General features: G+C 53.0%; 2 protein-coding genes and 1 non-coding gene across 3 annotated transcripts; all 3 read left to right on the forward strand.

Moving 5' to 3' along the window:
- The first annotated feature begins 387 nt into the window (after positions 1-387).
- On the forward strand, positions 388-491 carry LOC141414346 (U6 spliceosomal RNA). The gene has a single exon (XR_012439400.1). It is a non-coding gene; the product is annotated as a U6 spliceosomal RNA (small nuclear RNA).
- Positions 492-2,646: 2,155 nt separating this feature from the next.
- Mrpl38 (mitochondrial ribosomal protein L38) lies at positions 2,647-7,462 on the forward strand. Its single transcript, XM_020159337.2, has 9 exons — positions 2,647-2,820; positions 2,948-3,127; positions 4,256-4,390; positions 4,467-4,675; positions 5,089-5,161; positions 5,316-5,361; positions 6,461-6,619; positions 6,837-6,973; positions 7,147-7,462. Exons 1-9 carry the CDS (start codon positions 2,754-2,756, stop codon positions 7,281-7,283), a joined length of 1,143 nt encoding a protein of 380 aa, XP_020014926.1. The 5' UTR covers positions 2,647-2,753; the 3' UTR covers positions 7,284-7,462.
- Positions 7,463-8,783: 1,321 nt separating this feature from the next.
- On the forward strand, positions 8,784-18,820 carry Trim65 (tripartite motif containing 65). Its single transcript, XM_020159364.2, has 6 exons — positions 8,784-9,255; positions 11,980-12,075; positions 12,347-12,580; positions 12,663-12,840; positions 12,954-13,019; positions 13,493-18,820. The coding sequence occupies exons 1-6, from the start codon at positions 8,845-8,847 to the stop codon at positions 14,065-14,067; spliced, it is 1,560 nt and encodes a 519-aa protein (XP_020014953.1). The 5' UTR covers positions 8,784-8,844; the 3' UTR covers positions 14,068-18,820.
- Positions 18,821-19,608: the final 788 nt, after the last annotated feature.

The raw sequence follows: 19,608 nt of genomic DNA on the forward strand, positions 1-19,608 counted from the left end.
AGGCTCTCAGCCATGTCCCCCTCCTACCACCCCTAGAGGAGCATGCTGTACACAGTGTTGGCACTGGTGTGATGGACACAAGTTTACAGCCGCTTCTTACGCTGGTGCCTGACAGATCCTTGTTCAAGCCAGGGAGTTAGTCCTCAGTACACTCAACCTGTCCTGAGCCAGACCTGTTCAAAGGGCTGAGGGCCCAAGGTTGGGTACATGAGCTGGCCTTTAGGGAGGCACGTGAAGGATAAGTGGGTGGTTGCCAAAACGTGGGGAATGGCAGTGCAGGGAGCCCCATGAAATAGCTTGGCCTCCAGGACAGAGTAATGAGTTTAGAATTAGGGGGGCAGGTGGAGATGGTTTTGTGAATCTTGCTAACAGAGTTTGGACTTAACAGCCCTCACTTCTGCAGCACATATACTAAAATTGGAATGATACAGAGATTAGCAAGGCCCCTGTACAAGGACAGCATGCAAATTCATGAAACAGTACACATTAAAACAAAAGTTTGAACTTACGGGCAGTAGGTATTCACTGAAGAGTTTTATGGAGCACATATACATATTTAAGAAGCCATGTGTCTATGGGGTGGAGACCAGACAAAAGGAGACAAGAGTGGGAACAAAGGAGGTGCCTATATCTGGTCTACTGCAATCAGGGCATTAAGGTGTGGCAGGTAGCCTAATTATCCCCTTGTCTTTCTCCCAAGCCTCAGACATTGTAGAAAGCTGCATACAGGAACAAGTGGTGGGTATCTGCTGGGCTTCTTTTTCCTCCTGCAAGCTCCTCAGGATCGTAACCCAAATGTTCCATTCAGTTCCTTTTAGAGAGAAGGATTGGTGGAAAATAAATGGTAAAGAACATTGGTGGCTGGTGCCTGCAATCCCAACATCCTGGAGGCTGAGCAGGATCATGAATTCAAGGCAGCCTGGGTACAGAGTGAGTTCAAGACCAGCATGGAATGTATAGTAAAATCCTGCCCCTCCCCCCCAAATTATTGGTGGAACCACTGCTTCCGTTTTCAAGAGTTACTCACATGCAAAATACCTGCTTCAGGTTGATACATGTGGGAATCCATGCTAGTCTGAAAAACTTGAACTCCCAGCAAGCCCCCAGTTTTAGGGGCTTCCTGGACAGGGAGATCAAAATGAGAACAAGCCTCCTAGTTGAGCCTCTGTGCCAGAGGCCCTGTGTGTCTTCATCTGTAGAGAGGCAGGGCTGGGGAGGGGTAGACTTTAGCGGCAGAAGAGGATTCAGGGAAGGAAAAGGTAAAACATCAAGAGATCACGCTGTAAACACACAGTCGAGTTCTGCTCACAACCTTCAGTTGGACTGAGCACAGCAGGAATTGCACAATTAAACAACTCCTGAAGGACAGGCCTGGGTGTCACTGATTTGTGAATCCCCTTAACACCTACCAGACAGCAAGTGCTCACTATTAGGTGAATTAGAAGTGACGATGAGGGGCTGGAGATGTAGCTTAGTGGTAAAGTGCTCACCTAGCATGCACAAAGCCCTGGGTTCAATTCCCCAGCACCACAAGAAAATAAAGAACAAATTTTAAAAAAGAAAAGAAGTGAGGATGAGTTTAGTTGCTTGTCTACTATTTAGAAAAGCCAAGGTTTGGTCACTTCCTGGTGGGTGGAGAGAACCCTCCTTTCATTTCAGTGTGAGCTCCAAGGGGCAAGTTGCTGGTGACAGGGCAACTGACTGTCACTGGCCCTGGCCTGTGTATCTCAGGGAAGGCGTCCCCGAGGGACCACTCTACTGGTGCTGCGAGGCAGCCAAGCCACGGAAGGGAAAGAGAAATAGCCTGTGTGGTGGTTCATACCTGTAATCCCAGCTCAGGAGGATCCACAGTTCCAGGTTGGGCTGGGCTACATAGCGAGTTCAAGGCCAGTCTGAGTGTAAATAAAATAATAAAATAAAAATAAAATTTAAAAAGGCCCTGTAGCCTGGGGCGCAGGGTTTATTGATAGTTGTCAAGAAAAGGTTTACTATGCTACAAGTTTGGGTTCCAGGGCAGAGGCAGGGGTGGGGTAGAAGAGGGTCCAGATCACCAGGGGAAGTTTTTTCTTGGATCTCGATCCCAAGCGCAACTGCAGGACCCTGGCAAAGATATGATCCCATGAATGCCTTAACCAGATCCCTTATGCTGCTGTGTAGATAATGGTAAGTTGGGAATGATCAAGAGCTAACATGTTTCGCAGTGCAAGTGCCTTCTATATGTTCACTATGGTCCTTACAGCCTCACCAGGTAAGCACTAATATTACATGCTTTTTTTCACCCAAGTAAGAGAATTACAGGGGGAAGGTCACAGTCTTAAAATTTAAAGCCAAGCAGTGTGATTCCAGAATTGGGTGGTGCACGGCCTCCCCCGCCCCCTTCCCGCGCCACTGCGGAGCTCCTCAGGAGCGGCTGGTGGGTGAAGAGAACCCTGAGGGGTGGAGCGCTCCGGGTCTTTGCCGCCCCCTGGTGTCGGCTCGCAGCCCAGCGCAGCAGTCCACTTAGCACTTCCGGCGCCGCCGCACCCAGAAAGCCCGCCGCCCCTGGCGGCCCAGGCGGAAGGTGCTGCGGCCTCCGGAAGGAGGAGTCTGGGGCCTCCGGAAGGAGGAGTCTGGGGCCTCCGGAAGGAGGAGTCTGGGGCCTCCGGAAGGAGTCTGGGGCCTGGCGCGGGGCGGGGCCTGGCGCGGGGCGTTCAGGCGCTGCTCTGGCCAGCTCTGTACGGGTCCTAGTCACATCTTTGGAGGCCTGGGGAAACATGGCGGCCCCCTGGTGGCGATTCATGCTGTACGGGAGTCGGGCATGGCGGGACTTCAGCACCTCGGGTGAGAGGACTAGGGTTGGGAATCTCCTGGTCCCTTGTAGCCGGAGCCCTGGGGTTCGAGCCAGCGCCTGTCCTCGGCTCCCGAGGGCTGGTCCGGAGCCGGTGTGACGCCCGCTGTCTGTCCGCAGCCGCTGTGAGCCGGCGGACCGCACCGCTGGGGCCCATGCCCAACCAGGACATCGACGTGAGCAACCTGGAGCGGCTGGAGAAGTACCGGAGTTTCGACCGCTACCGGCGCCGGGCGGAAGAGGAGGCGCAGGCCCCGCACTGGTGGCGGACCTACCGGGAACATTTCGGGGAGAAGACAGGTGCGGAGCGACGGAAGCAGGGGCTGCGAGCACCGGCCTCGGAGCCCCCCGCCTCGATCTGTGCCCCGACATTGGGCGAGCCTTGGCCCGCGTGTGCTGCAGGGGCCGGGGAGGGGCTGCCTGCACCCCGGTGGGCACTGTTGCCCGTTAAGTCCTACCAGGATTTTTCTCCATCTTTGCTCCTCCAGTTATTAAGAGTTCCAGCTTTTCTAAGCCTCTCCCCCCATTCCGAATTGGGACACCCCTCAGTGTTCCTAAAATACTCCTCTTGTAGCCCTGGCCACACACTGTCCTGTTTTCCCACTTTCAGATGGTAAGCGCCTTGTGAACGGGGATTCTGCCTGTCTTTCCTACTTTTTCCTTGCACCCACACAGTACCTGCCACTTAGGTGTGCGGTAATTTGCTAGATGAAATTAAAGCCTAAGCAAGGTGACTCAGAACCCAGCCTTGAAGGAACTTACACTTAACTGTGTACATTCCTTTTCGAAAGCATTTATATAGAGGTAGACTTTTTTGTGGGTGTTTCTGGTTTTTGTCGTGCTGGGAATCAAAACGAGGGCACCACCCATACTAGGCAAGGGCTCTACCTCTGAGCAACGCCCCCAGCTCAGAGAGGCAGTGTTTACTGGTGCTTAAGAGCAAGCATGAAATCTAAATAGCCTAATTTAAACCTCAGCCCAACAACTGAGGGTGATATCCCTAAGCTTCAGTTTCCTCAATTGTAAAATGAAATCACTGTGCCTCTATCACCTGTTGCTGCGAGGATTAAAGGATACAGTACACTGAAATTCCTAGATTAAGGTCATCCCTGATGGGATTCAGAATATGTTGGGTGTGGGTAAATGGACAAAGGTGTTGGATTGAAGGTCTGTAGGTCTGGCTAATCAAAAATGTGTTTTGGGACGAGCAACACAGTCATTACCTAGGAGTTTGACAGAGTCTCAAATCCCACCTTTGCCAGTTGGATCAAAATCTGAATTTAAACAAATTTCAGAGATGATTTGTGTGGCTTATCTGCCCATTAAAGTGTGGAAAACATTTAACTTTTTCTAGCTTTAGTTGTTAATTCTACCCAAGACACCAGTGTGTATCCTCCTGTTTGTTCTAACACATCTTCGCACCCCCAGATCCCAAAGACAAAATTGACATTGGGCTGCCTCCACCCAAGGTCTGCCGGCGCCAGCAGCTAGTGGAACGGAAACGGATCCTCCAGGAACTTCGGACCAGTTCGGAAGAGGAGCAGGCTGCCCGCCTGGGCACAGGTAAGCCTCCCAGGAGAGGGGCTTAGGTGCATCCTTGCCCCCTCCCTGCATCTCAACTGGCTTCATTCCTTCTCAGCCAGCATCCCACTGGAGGCTGTGCGGGCTGAGTGGGAGAGGACCTGCGGCCCCTACCACAAGCAGCGTCTGGCTGAGTACTATGGCCTCTATCGAGACCTGTTCCACGGTGCCACATTTGTGCCCCGGGTCCCCCTGCATGTGACTTACGCTGTGGGTGAGGACGACCTGATGCCTGTGTACCATGGCAATGAAGTGACTCCAACTGAGGTACCACTAGCTAGGCCCTTCTCACTGCCCTGTGTACATAGTGAACTCCTAGGTTTGGGATTTTGTTCTCGGATTCTCTGGGAAACAACACTATGACAGTTGCAAAGACACTATAAACACTGGAAAAACCAGCTCCGTCTTTGCATGTTCCTCGGACTGGCCTGTTCCCTGTCCCTTAGCACATGGTCCTTTTTGTGGTTCCGATCTTGGACAGATCATTCTACAGGGTTTCTCCTGGGCATCTCTTTGTTTCTGTGTCTCTGTGAGGAGCTGTCTGAGCCTTGTTTGTGTCAGAATGGGCAATTCCTTCTCCAGGGTCCTGTCAGGCTCCAGCCCTCTGGAAGGAAATTCTGCTTGCAACAGCTTATCTGTCCCTGGTGGGGGTGTAAGCTCTCCTGTTCTCTCCCTCGCAGGCTGCCCAGGCCCCAGAAGTGACCTATGGGACAGATGAGGGATCCATCTGGACACTGCTGCTCACCAACTTGGGTAGGTATCTGGGGCTCACTGGACCTCCTACCTCCCCTCCCTCTCATGAGCGAAGGCCCAGGGCAGGGAGGGTTGGGGTAAAGCACTCTGGCCCTGACTCCTTCCAAGAAAAAGTGTGCAGGACCCCGGGTTAGTGGAGTGTGTTTCTGTGCAGATGGACACCTGTTGGAACCAGACGCTGAGTACGTCCACTGGCTAATGTAAGTATCTGGCCAGGGGGTGGGTTGGAGTGCCGAGGCCCTGAGAGCCTGACTAGGACTGCCCCTGAATTTCAGTCTTGGCTCCACCCTAGATTAACTTCCCATATCAAGAGGTAACCCCTCACCTTTGCCTCCCGATAGTGTCAGGGGCCCTGTGATTCAGGTGTGTCCTTGAAGACAGGTACAGAGGAAAACAGCAGTGAGCCTTGGCCATTCGCTCTAGGACTGGGATAATGCTACCACAGGCCTTTTCTACTGAAGGGCACTGTAACAGTCAAAGAGAGGATGACTGGGGGAGGTCTCTGGCGGCTGTGACATCTGAAAGCATTCAGTGAACCATGGAATTCCTACCCCGGGCAGTCTGGGCTGCCCATTATTTTCTCAGTGGCTTTTGACTTTTTGCACCAGGGCAGGGAGCAAAGGTCAGGCAAGTGCCCCAAACTTTGGGACTTTTGGGTAACTGCAACAGGGATGCTGGTTTCTGGTAACCACAGTTAACCTATGCAACAAAACCCTTCGGGGAGCCAGGCACCCATGGCTCACATCTGTAATCCTGGCTACTCGGGAGGCAGAGATCAGAGGATCAGAGTTCAAAGCCAGCCTGAGGCAAGTAGTTCATGAGACCCTATATCAAAAAAATCCATCACAAAAAAGGCTGGTGGAGTGACATAGGCCCTGATTTCAAACCCCAGTATTAAAAAAAAAAGACCCTCTGGGGAGTTGTACCTGTGCAGGTACAGTGGGCAAACTCCCTGACAAGATCCCAGAGCCCCAGAAACAGAGAAGCAGCCCAATGGCTTTGGAGACTGAATGATTGGGACAGAACCCCTGGCTTCTAGGGCCTAGTAAACAGGTGCTCAGCCTTGTCATCCCTCCTGTCTCTGGAACCTTGTCCTTAGTCTCTTGAGCCCCTTCTTTCCGTTCACGTCTGCATTATGTCTAAGGCGTCATGGAGCTCAACTTCTACCTTATCAAGTGCTAGAGATCGCTCGGGGTCTGCCCCTCAGACAATGACAGCAGTCTCTAGGGTGCACACACACTGGGGGTTCTCCTACCACCTCACTGGAGCAGCAGTTAACAGACACCTCCCTCCTACCAGAACCAACATCCCGGGCAACAGGGTGGCTGAAGGACAGGAGACGTGTCCTTACCTACCCCCCTTCCCTGCCCGAGGCACCGGCTTCCATCGCTTTGCCTTCCTGCTCTTCAAGCAGGACAAGCCAATTGACTTCTCTGAGGACACCCGCCCCTCACCCTGGTAATGTGTGCCCCACATGTATACCCCAGGCCTTAGGCCTGCTCTCCTGGGATAGTGGCTCTTGCTCTGTCCTCCTCTGTCTTGATCTAGGCCTTGAGACTAGCAGCAGAGCAGTAGGCTAAGCAGACCCTAAGGAGATTACCAGGATTGCCTATGGGGGTGGAGAAAGCCGGTGCCTCTCCCCACCCCCACTCAGATGTTTCCCATCTTCTCATAGCTACCAGCTGACCCAGCGGACCTTCCGCACTTTTGATTTCTACAATAAACACCAGAAAGCCATGACTCCAGCTGGCCTGGCCTTCTTCCAGTGCCGCTGGGATGACTCTGTCACCAGCACTTTCCACCATCTTCTGGGTAAGGGCAGGATGGGGTTGGGGTGGTGGGATGGGCCTGAGTACAGACCTCTTTCGCTCTGTCTCTTGCTGTGGCAGGCCTCTATCTTTTGTGGGCAGTCCTGGCTGGACTCCAGCCTCAGACGAGGAACTCAGGCAGCAGAAGTGTTCCCAAGCCCTTCACTCTTTTTGCAGACATGCGGGAGCCTGTGTTTGAGTTTGTGAGGCCGCCCCCTTACCACCCCAAGCAGAAGCGCTTTCCCCACCGGCAGCCCCTGCGATACCTGGACCGGTACAGGGACAGTCATGAGCCTACCTATGGCATCTACTGAGGAACCAGAGTGCACCCACCTTGGAGAGCAGGCTAGGCCAGCAAAAAAGAGAGACAGCCTGAGAGCCAAGCTGTGGGGTCTGGGCCCACCTGTGGCAGCCTTTCTGTGGGCCTCCTGTCAGGCCCAGGGCTTGTGATAAAGACATGAGTGGGTTGTGAATAAAGATAATTTGTGCTGTTGCTGGTCTAGAACTATGGTTCAGGAGCAGAGCCCCTGGTGGGACCATCATGTTGTGACCCCCCCCACACTCCACCACGTGACGCGGTCAGGACTCTGTGATCCAGGGGCTGAATATTCCTATGGAAAAATAAGGCAGTGGAACTTGGTGGGTCCCCTAAGCTCCAGTTCCTTGAAAGAGATCTGCCAGCCCTGATCATTGGTGCCTTTCAAGATGGCAGATCTTGCTGGGTGCTGGTGGCTCTTGCCTGTAATCCTAGCTACTCAGGAGGCAGGGAAAAGGAGAGTTGCATTTCGAAGCCAGCATGGGCAGATATTTTGTGAGACCCTATCCTGGAAAAACCTATCACAAAAAAAGGGTGGAGTGGCTCAACGTGTTGTCCCTGAGTTCAAACCCCAGTACTGCGTACACATGCAAAAAAATCTTGAGCCATGGCCCTGGACCCTGGATGTTTTCCTTTCAACCGAGGCAGCCATGTAGCAGGCCAAGGGGAGGGAAATCTGTCACCTCCAGTATCCATTTTGCAGGGGACATGGTGTTTACTACATCCCAATGAGATGACGCCTCAAAACCAGGCCTGTTGGTCTAGAAGGAACCTACGCCTGCTTGGATTCCCCTGGCCAGACCCCACTGCCTAGGGAGGCTATGGGCAAATGCTTAGGGACCCCACCAGCCCACTGCTCAACCTCAGGGCAGAGCGGCCTGAACAGCGTGGGATGCCAGACCAGGCACTCTCCAGTATGGGTCACACAGAGGGACAGGTGGAGGTTACGTAATGTCCACTAAAGGGGCTCTTGGAAGAAAGAAAAAAAAAAAGACTTGTTTCTCTCCTAGTGACCAGAAATTTCCATCTCATTTATTTTTTTAATTTTTATTTTTTTATTACTCATATGTGCATCGCATTTACTTTAAAAGAACCAAAATTGTGCGTATCCCAAAGAAGGGAGCCATCGCAATGTGCCAATTGCCTGAAACTCAGCTCCAGAAGTGCTGCAGAGCGCGCTGGGTGGGGAGGGAGCCCTAGTGTGCTCTGGGGTCCCGGGCCGGCCCTTCTGCCTGCTTTTTCATTTCATCACCGCGGTCTCCCTGGGGAAGTTCCATCGTGGTCTTGCCAAGAGGTTGCCAGGAGCGAAAGGGCCGAGGGTCTAGCGAAGTGGTGCGGAGGTGCCGGGGGGGACCCGAGAGAGCCAGCCCAGGGGACAGGAGGCGGGCAGGGTGGCCTGGGCCCCGGCAGGCTGCCGGTCGCTCTCGAAAAGAGCACGGAGGGCGGCGCCAGCACCAGCGTTTTCCAGGAAGAGGCGGCCGCGCCCGCGCCCACGCCCACGCCGGCGCCCGCCGTCCCTTTAGGAGCCCGGCGGCCCGAGCCCCACTCCCGCCTCAGCCATGGCCTCGCAGCTGCTGGAGGAGAAGCTCACCTGCTCCATCTGCTTGGGGCTCTACCGGAACCCAGTGACGCTGCCCTGCGGCCACAACTACTGCGGGGACTGCATCCGGAACGTGTGGCGCCGCTGCGAGAAGACGTGCCCCGAGTGCCGCAAGCCCTTCCCCGACGGCGCCGAGCCCAGCCGCAATGTGGCGCTCAGCGACGTGGTGGAGACGCTGCGCGTGCCCGCCCCGGCCGAGGGCCCCGAGCCCGAGCCCGAGCCCGGCGCCGGTGCGCGCTGCCCCCGCCACGGGCGGCCGCTCGAGCTCTTCTGCCGCACCGAGGGCCTCTGCGTGTGCAGCGCCTGCACCGTGTACGACTGCCGCCTCCACGAGCGCGCGCTGCTGGACGTCGAGCGCCGCGAGCGCCAGGTGACGCCGCCGGCGGGAGGGCCGGGCCAGAACCCGGATTAGCTGTGAGGGTGGAGGCTCCGTGCCTGCCCCCGACGCCCGGGGATGGCCAAGGCCCCCGGGAGGGTCTCCGGGCCGCTCGGACGGTCCTCCAAATGGGAGCAAAGCCAGGGTGGGTGGCAGGTGCTCCCCGTGGTTCTTTCATGCCTTGAATGTGTGCGGAGCGCCCACAGCATGGGACGCTGAGAGTGGGGTGAATGTTAGTCACCTGTGGTCCCTGACACTGAGAGAGACAGGACCTACTTAAGGGTCGTGCAATCCCGTAAGGCGTGATCATTGCAACAGGCAGTAAGGAAAACACTGTGCACTGCAGTAAAGGCAACAGGGTGACCCGCTTAGGGGACCAGAAGGAGGAAGAGGAGGTGGCCTTGAGGTGATCAGTGAGGGCTGAGGGAGGACCAACCGCGAGCCTTGGCCACCATGGAGGCGGTGCACCGGGCCATGGTAGTGAAGAATGGGGCGATGGACAGGAGGTAGATCCCTGGGGATCGCTGAGTAGAGGTCCTGAAGTCAGCAGGGGGCCAGACCATGAAGGAAAAGGAGGGCAGAAGTGAGGAGCTGGCTTTTCCTCTAGGGGCGTGGAACAAGCAAGTTTGGAACAGGGCAGCCATGAAATCAGATTTCTGCTTTATGGAGGTTGATCCCCTGCTGGGGTGTGGCGGGAGCAGGATATCAAACAGACAGGTAGGTGGCAGCAGGAAGGCAGAAATGATCAGGAGATGAAAAACAATGAGTGAGGCTGGTGGAGTGGCTCAAGTGAGCACCTGTCTAGAAAGTCTAGCAAGTGTGAGGTCCTGAGTTCAAGCCCTAGTACTGCCAAGAAAGAGAATAAGTGAATGAGCATCAGAGTACCTTATGGAGGGGAGAAGCTGGGGACCAGAGTGGGAAGCTAGGGAGAATGGGCTTCTGTCTTAAGCAAGTGGGTGGCTGAGAAGTATGGGTGGAAAGCAGTTTGGTTTTGGATACTTGGGGGTTGGGGTTATCAGTGGAACAAACCAGGAGAGGGATCACTGGCATCAGCTGAGAACTCAGAGGTGATTTAGCCAGGAAGGAGGAAGTTAAGAGTCATTGAAGGTCCTTAAGAAGGAGTGGAATCTTTTCCTGGGCAGAGGAGCCCCTGCCTGTGATCACACCAAGCGGAGCTAGGAGAGAGTGAACCATGTAGTGGCCAGAACACAGCCGGTTGTGGGAAAAGTGAGGTCCAGAGTGCGTCATGCTGCTGCGAGAGCATATGAGGACAAAAATGACCATTGGAATTGCCACCATGGCTGTTTCAAGGAAAGGAGGTTGTGGGGCTAAATTTACTGGAGATGGGACAGAGGAGGAGGCAAGGAAAGGTGTGTTTTAGGAAGTGGCAGGATGATGGCATGTGGACAGAAAGGAAAGGGGTGGTCAGGAGGCCCGATGGACAGAATGAGGGACATGGCTGGGGTCTGCTGATGAAGGGACTTCAACAGCTGGAACAAGTGAGGGGTGTGAGAAGGTTTAAGAATGAATGCTTACAGCAGATTTCAGAGGTGATGACAGGGCCAGGGTGAGGTCACAGGAGTGGCTGAGATAAAGTGCAGGAAAGGGACTTCAGAGTGTGGAACGGTAATCCTGTGGTAATCTGTGAGGAAGACATGTCACTGCTTATGGTAATCGGAGATTGATCTGGGCACAAAGTGCAGTGGAGGCAGGGAGCCTTCAGCAAGGAGAAAGGTCCATGCCCTCCAGAGGAGCAGGATTTTGCTTGAGAGAAGAGGCAGTGAAGGGGAGGGAGGAGGGCACCCCAAGGACTGATGGGATAGAGTCTTGTCCCTGCACCAGAGTCCAGTGAGCCAGGAGGACCTGTTGCCCACTTCCCGCATTCACAGGAGGTGCGGTGCTGGGGGGGTTGGACAAAAGGCACAGACTGGACTTCGGAAGATCTGAGGACTTGGACCAAACTATCAACTTCTCTGAGTCCATTTCCTCCTCAGAAGGGGATATAATAATGGTCCCCACATCCAAGTGGTGTTGGAAGAAGTAAAAGCAAGTAGTGAGGCTCTTGACCAGGTGCGAGGAACCGTGTCCTAGCAGATGGCCAGGATACAGGGTTCCTGTCACGAGCATGGCCCACCCTGCTTCCACAAGAGCACATCATTTCCAGCTAACAATCCTCCTGCCTCGTCCTCTTTGCCTCATGATTATAGCTTGAGCCACCACAACCAGCAAAAGGGCACTCAGGGGAATTGGGGCACAACCAGTAATGGTTCCCTCTTCCCCCTCAGGCCTTTATGCATCAAACTGCCCAACTGTCTGACACCTCTGGTGCTTGGATCATCACCCCTTCCCCACCAGACCACTGAAACCAGCATTATTGCTCCCATCTGTTGATTGAGGGGTAGGGGAGCAGTTACAGCCCAGAGAAGGTAGGAGCTCAGCCCTAGGTTGCTCAGTCTGTAAGAAGCAGAAAGTGGGGCTGGAAATTGTGTCTTCAGCCCAAGACTTCTGCACTGCCCAGCCACCATCCTTGCTGTGGGGAAGGAGCTTTGTGCAGACTTCCCTGTGACTCTGACCTGCAAAACTGCTGCTTTGCATTCTGGGCTGGCTGTGTTGGCACAAAGAGGGTGCCTAGAACCTGCAGGTGTTGGAGGTCTCGGGTGGACCTCACACTCAATCCTGTCCCTCTCTCCCTGCTTGTCCACGGGACGGACACCACAGGCCCAACTGAGAGCCAGACTGGAAGTCACCCAGCAACAGGCCATTCAGGCTACTACCCAGCTACAGGAGCTGCAGCAGCAAAGCAGCCAGATCCAGGTACAAGGCCTGTTGCAGTGTCATCCTCACACTGTCCCACCAGCTGGTCTCTGGGACACAGGTAGCAGGTGTAAGCTACCTTGAAAATGCCTCCTGGCATCAGGGAAGGAAGGGCTGAGCAGGAAGTGGTGCGCCCGGAGGGAAGGGACTGGAGAGACTGTGGCTGCCCACATCCCACCCCTCAGCCCAATGGGTGACCCTTGCCCTAGCTTGCCTTGGTGTGTGTGGTGCCAAACATGCCCTCGCTAAGGCTCCTCCTGTGTCCACACAGAGCTCAGCCTGCACCCTGGCCTCAGCAATTTCCAGCAAATTCAGCTGCCTGTTGCAGGCTCTGAAGATGCGGCAGGCCTTGGCGCTGAGGGGCATAGAAGCAGCCAAGATGCAGGCACTGGCACAGGTCAGGGATGGAGAACAGCTACTGCAGGGCCACCTGGAGGCTCTGTCTCAGTATGGCAACAGGGTTCAAGAGCTCCTGGAGCAGGGAAATGACCAGACCTTCCTCCAGGTATCAGACCTCAGGGCAGTGGGCTGGGACCCTGCTTCCCTGCGTCAGGCCTGGGCTCACTGCAGTTGTCCCTTGGGCTCAGGAGTCACAGCAGCTCATTGAGCCCCCAGAGCCCCTTTGGCCACAAACCCCTCTGCAGTGGAACGAAGACAAGCAGCTGGGTGATCTGAATGAGTCACTGAGCCCACTATGTGTCCTCCTCCTGGAAGAGGAGAGCCCCTCCAGTGTGCCAGTTAAGACTGCTGACTCAGCACCCCAGGGTAAGACTAACTCCAGACCTTTCCCTACCCTTCTGGCCACAGTTGTCCCTTCCACTAGCGAGGAGGAGAGGGTCAGGACTCACCTTCACTAACCTCCCTTTCTGCTTCCGTAGAGGCCCTGAATCCCCTGGCATTGGTCCCAAGCGTGGTGTGTCCACTGAGGAAGAAACTCTGGCACAGTAAGGAGGCCCAGTGCCTGTGTGTATACCCATGTGTACATGTTTGTGTGCATGTGTGAGTATATGTGTGCATGTGCCTGAATGTGCATGTGTGAGCAGGTTGGGGGAAACCTGCCATGACTACCTAGGGTGTCTCTTCCATGGCCCTTCCTGGGTCTGGTCCCACCCCTGCACTGCTGTTGCGGGATGTACACTTCATCTACCACCTTAAAGCAGGTGCAGCCAGCATAGTTAAAGCATGGTTTCTGGTCACATGGACCTGGGATCCATCCTGATTCTTCTCTGGGCCTCAGCCTCTCCTCTATGAAATGGGGCATATAGAAGATTCCAGCTTAGAGGTAGCAATGAGGAATTAAATGCTGTGATGAGGTCCTGCAGTACACCTGGCAGACACCAAGTGGCCATACTGCAACTGTTCTCTCCCCTCTGGACAGAATGGCACCTTTGCCCACCTCTGTCTTTGTCCCCAATAGATTATCGCAACCTGACCTTTGACCTGGACAGTGCCAACTGCCACTTCTACCTGTCCCACCAGGACCAGCAGGTGAAGCACCATCGTGAGCCCCAGCGTCCAGCTAGACCAGGCAGCTTCGAGCTCTGGCAGGTGCAGTGCACACAGAGTTTCCAGGCTGGGCGGCACTACTGGGAGGTGCGCACCTCTGACCATTCAGTGACATTGGGTGTCACCTACCCTGAACTGTCCCGACACAAGCAGGGAACTCACACAGACAACATTGGCCGCGGCCCCTGCTCCTGGGGCCTCTGCATTAAGGAGAACAGTGTCCAGGCCTGGCACAATGGTAAGGTCCAGCGCCTCCCCAGGGTGTCTGGACGGCTTCTGGGTATGGATTTGGACTTGGATTTTGGCAAACTCACCTTCTATAGCCTGGAGCCGCATACCCAGCCCCTACACACCTTCCATGCCCTCTTCAGCCGGCCTCTCCACCCAATCTTCTGGCTCCTGGAGGGGAGGTCCCTCACTCTGTGTCATCAGCCTGAGACCAGCCTCCCTCCAGGGTCCCAGAAAGTGGCCTCAGGGCTCAGCTGATGGCATAGATAGAATGGAGCCCTGGTTAGGAACAAGTGCCTCCTGCCTATGTTCCCAAAGCTCCCAGCCTCTGCCCTGGGGACCCGAGGCCACAGTTCTGAAAGGACTGGTGTTGGCCTCTGTTGACACGGAGAGAGGTGGGTGGGAGCTCCCAAACTGGAGTTTGCTTTTCCAGCCATTTATTTGGAAGGGGATAAAATTAGAAACCCTGGCCCCCAAGAAGAGCCCAGTTCTCAACACTCCTTCAGCTTTACGGGTTATAAGTGCCCAGAGTGCTCCTGGGCTTACAGGATGGCATGTGGGACAAAATAACACCTCTCAACCCAGTTCACCTCCCAGGAAGACCAGATGGGCCAGAAACAGCTTGTGGGTGGGGAGGTGAGCCACAATGATTCAGAGGGACATTCTAAGGACTGTCGAAGTGATTTACCCATTTGGGGGTAAATCACCAAGTATATGGCTTACACTTGTAATCCCAGTTACTTGGAAGGCAAAAATAGGATCATGGTTTGAGTCCAACCCAAGCAAAAAGGTAGACCTCCATCTCAACAAGCTGGGTGTGAATGGTGCACACCTGCAATCCAGCTGCATGGGAGGCGAAGGTAGAAGGATGGCGATCTCAGGCTGGCCTGGCCAAAAAGTGAGACTCTACCTGAAAAATAACCGAAGCAAAAAGGACTAGGCGTGCGGCTCAGATGGTGGAGCACCTGCCTGCCCGGGCTCCAGCCCCGGCACCACAAAAAAAAAAAAAAAAAAAAAAAGTGCTGTGCTGATGCGTGAATGTTCTCTACCAGGAAGCTGTGGCTGTGTGTGGTTTTGTACTTAACACTAAATTGCCAAAGTGGAATTATCTGTCAGGAGGCAGTGAGCATTCAAACATGTTTTTGAATACAAAAGGCCACAATGAAGCAACCTTGAGTCACATGACTGCCTTGCCCCCACATTGTCACTGACCACTTGACTTAGGTCACTGAAGCGCAGCCTCCCATTGCCCCACCCCGTGGGTTGTGGGGATCGAGGCAGCAATGGATTGGAAATGCTGGCAGCCGTGAGCGCCTTTGTTTTGATTTGGTTTTCTGTTATTCCAGAACATGCTTCCATGAAGATCACTGTAATGTTTTTAGTCACATTTCCAGAAGTGGGGTTGATGGGTCATAAGGCAGGGTTTTTGTTTTGTTTTGTGGCACTGGGGTTTGAACTCCGGGCCTCACACTTGCCAGGCAGGTGCTCTACCACTTGAGCCACTCTACCAGCCCTTGGTTTTTAATTTCTGCATTACTGGGGATGCAGTACAGGGCTTTCCTTCCCCTCGCCCCCACTGGGATTTTAACTTGCTAGGCAAGTGCTCTACCACTTGAGCCACACTCCCAGCCCTGCTTTGTAATTTCTTAAACATACATCTATATTTTATATACTCGAGAATAAATATTTCACAAAGTTTTTTTAGAAAGGCTAATATATGCAAAAATATATCCACCCCCCCCCCAAAAAAAATAGGAAAAACATGAATTTTTGGTGGGGAGACTGGACTGGGGTTTGAACTCAGGGCTTCACACTTACAAAACAGGTGCTCTAATGTTGAGCTGCACCTCCAGTCCATTTTGCTCTGGTTATTTTGGAGATGGGGGCCTAGAGAACTATTTGCCTGGGCTGACCTCCAGCAGTAATCCTCCAGACCTCAGCCTCTCAAGTAGCTAGGACTACACATGTGAGCCATGGGCGCCCAGCCCTAATCTGAAATTTTGAAATTCAAAATCTGAAACATTTTGAGTTCTGACATGACACCACAAGTGGAAACTCCCTCTCCCCCTTCCTCATGACAGGTCACAGTCAAAACGCAGGGAGACTAAAAATATCGTATAAAATTGCCACTGTGTGATGGAATGGTTCAGGAGGCAAGAGTGCCTGTGTGAGGGAAACAGTCAAAGTGTGCCGCCATCGCGACTGCTTGCAGTTCTGGGTTCTAGATTCTGTTATGTCCCGTTTGTAGCCAGACTTGGCCACCAAACTGCAACTGCTAGCTCCTCTCCTGGGCTAGTGTCAAATTTCAGCCAATCACAAACAGATGGTGAACCCGAGCTCGACCAATCCGAGTAAAAGGGCAGGACCCAGGACCCACTGAGTTGGGAATAAAAAGAGGACAGACTGCCTGCTCTGTGTGCTTGCTGTACCGTAGTACCTGCGCACCCTTCTGCAGAAGTAAATTTTGCCTTGCCGAGACAATTGTCCCATTCTGTGTCTTCAGTTGTGGCTCCGGTAGTCTTTGGGGGTCTTATTTCTGACACCTGCCTACCAAGTGTGAGACCCTGAGTTCAAACCACAGTGTCACCAAAAAAAAAAAAAAGGCTGTGTGAAGAAGGTGTATCTGAAACAAATGAGTTTCCTATTTAAACTTCATCCTATCCCCACAATATCTTACATTATATACAAATGTTCCCAAAGCCAAACTCTTGACACACTTTTGGTCATAAACCTTTCAGATAAGGTATATTCAGCCTGCGTTTGTCATCCCTCCTCCCCCTCTTTTATTTATTTATTTATTATTTATTTATTTATGTATTTATTGGCGGTACTGGGGTTTGAATTCAGGGCTTCCCACTTGCAAGGCAGGAGACAGTCCACCTCTTGAGCCATGCCTCCAGCCATCAACCTACATTTGTAGCAAAGTAAAAAAAATCGGTCCCACTCCTCACCCATCATAGCCCTGTCCCTGCCACAGCTGTAAACTCTATCTTATGTCCCTCCTTCTGGCCTCCAGGCTGTCTGTCCAAGAGCAAGGCAGGGCTCTGACTGGTGCCCTGGGTGAGGACCTTCCAGCGAGGCTGCTAAGGTGGGAAGGGTTCTAACTGCTGAATATGAACCTAGCTATTCAGGAGGTGGACATCAAGAGGGTCTTTCTCAAGGTCAGCCCAGGTAAAAAGTTAGTGAGTCCTCATCTCAACCAAGAAAAAGTTGGGCACAAATGGGAGCCGGTGGCTCACGCCTGTAATCCTAGCTACTCAGGAGGCAAAGATCAGGAGGATCAAAGTTCGAAGCCAGCCTGGGCAAATAGTTCACGAGACCCTATCTTGAAAAACCCTTCACAAACACAGGGGTGTTGGAGTGGCTCAAGGTGAAGGCCCTGAGTTCGAGCCCTGGTACTGCAAAAGAGAAAAAAAAGAAAAAGAAAACAAAAAACCCTTAGAAGCGTCGACGCTGGCTGTCCATTTGGAGCAGGAACTTGGGGCAGGTGCACAGGGTCTGCTAGGTTTGGAGAAATTTTTGTTTTGGTTTTTTTTTTTTTGAGATACAGTCTCACTGTGTCATTCAGGTTGGCCTTGAATTCTCGATCCTCCTGCCAGAGCCTCCCAAGTACTGGGATTATAGTTGTGTACCACCACATCCCATTCCTAAATTTAAAAAAACAAAACAGAAAACCAGTGCTATTCTGGTGCAATATTGGATCCCCTTTCAGAAATACAAGTAGATAAAAAAAAAAGGAAGGAGGGTCTGGGTTCACGCTAGCCTAAGGAAAATGTTAGGAAGACACTGGCTGTAAAATGAGCTAAAGCAAAAGGACTGGCAGAGTGCTTGCCTAGCAAACTTGAAGCCCTGAGTTCAATCCCCAGTACGGCCAAATACACACACACACACACGAGTTAGGAAAGTCTTGCTATTCACACTCATTGGTTGGACTGTTTTTAGCTTGTTTGTTTGACTTTTTTTTTTAAGCAGTGCTACAGCATGAGAGTCAGGAAGTTTAGGATTATTCATCTGTCCCTTCCCTGACCTCCCCTCAGACCTTGCTATGGTAAAATATGGAACCTATCAGATTCCCATCCCCACCCCTGAGGTCTGAACAGGTTCCTGCAGAGTTCAAAGGTGCCCCTAATAGCCAATCCATCCAAAAAGATTTTAAACATTCGAAATGACTTTGAGACTATGATAACAGAAGTGAGCTACCAGATGCCACCACCCTGACAAATCCCATCTCCACTTTTTCCTCCCTGGACTGGATCTTCTCAAGCCTAGGAGACAGAGGCTGCTGAATGAAGAACCAAGGGTCATCTGGGTTGTACCCCCCAACCTGAAAGCAGCCCCTTCCCTCCAGAACCAGGCATGTCTGTGGTCTCAGCAAACCCAGGCAGCCAGGCTGTCAAGCCCCAGAGTGGCACTGGTGCTGGCCTCCCACCCACTCCTGGATCTTGCAAACAAGGCAGGTCATGATCAAGCACTCCCATGGATACCAACGTATGGAACTCATTATCTGCCTTCCTGCCAAGCGGGACGCGCCCAGCCCAGGCCAGCTCCCTCTGCTGCTCTGCCCAGATTTTTCCCACCCTGTCTCTGAATCCCAGCAGCCCTGGACAGCCCAGCTCAAATGCCACTCTCATGGTTCCCCACCCTCCTCTGCAGATCCCCAGGCATCACTGCCCCTCTCTTTTGGCATTTGCTCCCTACCTAAGAGGGGGTTGCAATGATCCAAAGATGCATTCTTCTGGAATTCACATGTTGAAACCCAAACTGTCAAGGGCATGGAATTAGGGGTAAGGCCCTTGGGAGATGATGACGTAATGAGAGTGGGCCCCTCATGAAGGAGATGAGTGACCTTACAGAGGAGGCCCAGAGAGCTCTCTGGCTCTCTTTCTGCCAGAGGAGGACACAAGGTCAGCAGTCTGCAGCCATAGAAAGGGCCATCCCCAGAACCTGTCTGTGCTTTTTCCCTGATCTCAGACTTCCAGCCTCTGGAAATAAATGTCTGTTCTCTACAAGCCATCCAGCCTCTGGTCCTCTGTCACAGTAGCCCTAAATAACGAAGGCAGGGCTTGTCATGTACAGGCCTCATTTCTAGGGTAGACTGACTATTTCTTCTTTGTCACTCCGCACGGTCCATCCGGACCCCAGACCATCCACAAAGCCTTGGATGGCCGAGCCCAGGTAGGGGCAACCAGAGGGGCCTGTGAAGGGCTTGATGTGCAAAGCCTTGTCCACACAGGTGGTAGGGACTGAGGGGCATCACCTGTCTTTCTGTGGGTCAGGAGGAACAAGAGCTCCCCGAAAAAGTGAGGGGAAACCTGGCTAACTTGGATAAAGCAATGGCCCTCAACTGAGAGATTCAGCCCCAGGGTACCTGGGCAATGTGCAGAGACAATTTTCACTGTCATCACTGAGATGGCACTAGAGGGTAAAGACTGGAGATGTTACTTACTCTCCTACATCCCCCAAGACACCCCACACAAAGAATCCCGTGAATACCCCCAAAAAGCATCAGATCGTAGACTCTTTTTTTCTTTTTTTGAGACAGGGTCTCACTATGTAGCCCAGGCAGGCCTCAAATTCACACTCTTCCTGCCTCTGCCTCCCAAACGCTGGGATTACAGATGTGACCCACCACGCCCAGATGGATTGTATGCTTTAAATACTTGAATTTTATGGTATGTGAGTTCTTTGTTTCTTTCTTTTTCTGAGACAGGGTCTCACTAAATAACCCAGACAGGCCTCAAATTCATTTTTTAGCCCAGAGTGGCTTAGAACTCTTAACCCTCCTGCCTTCACCCCCAG

The sequence above is a fragment of the Castor canadensis genome, chromosome 11 (genome assembly GCF_047511655.1).
Source record: "Castor canadensis chromosome 11, mCasCan1.hap1v2, whole genome shotgun sequence".
Classification (NCBI taxonomy): domain Eukaryota; kingdom Metazoa; phylum Chordata; class Mammalia; order Rodentia; family Castoridae; genus Castor; species Castor canadensis.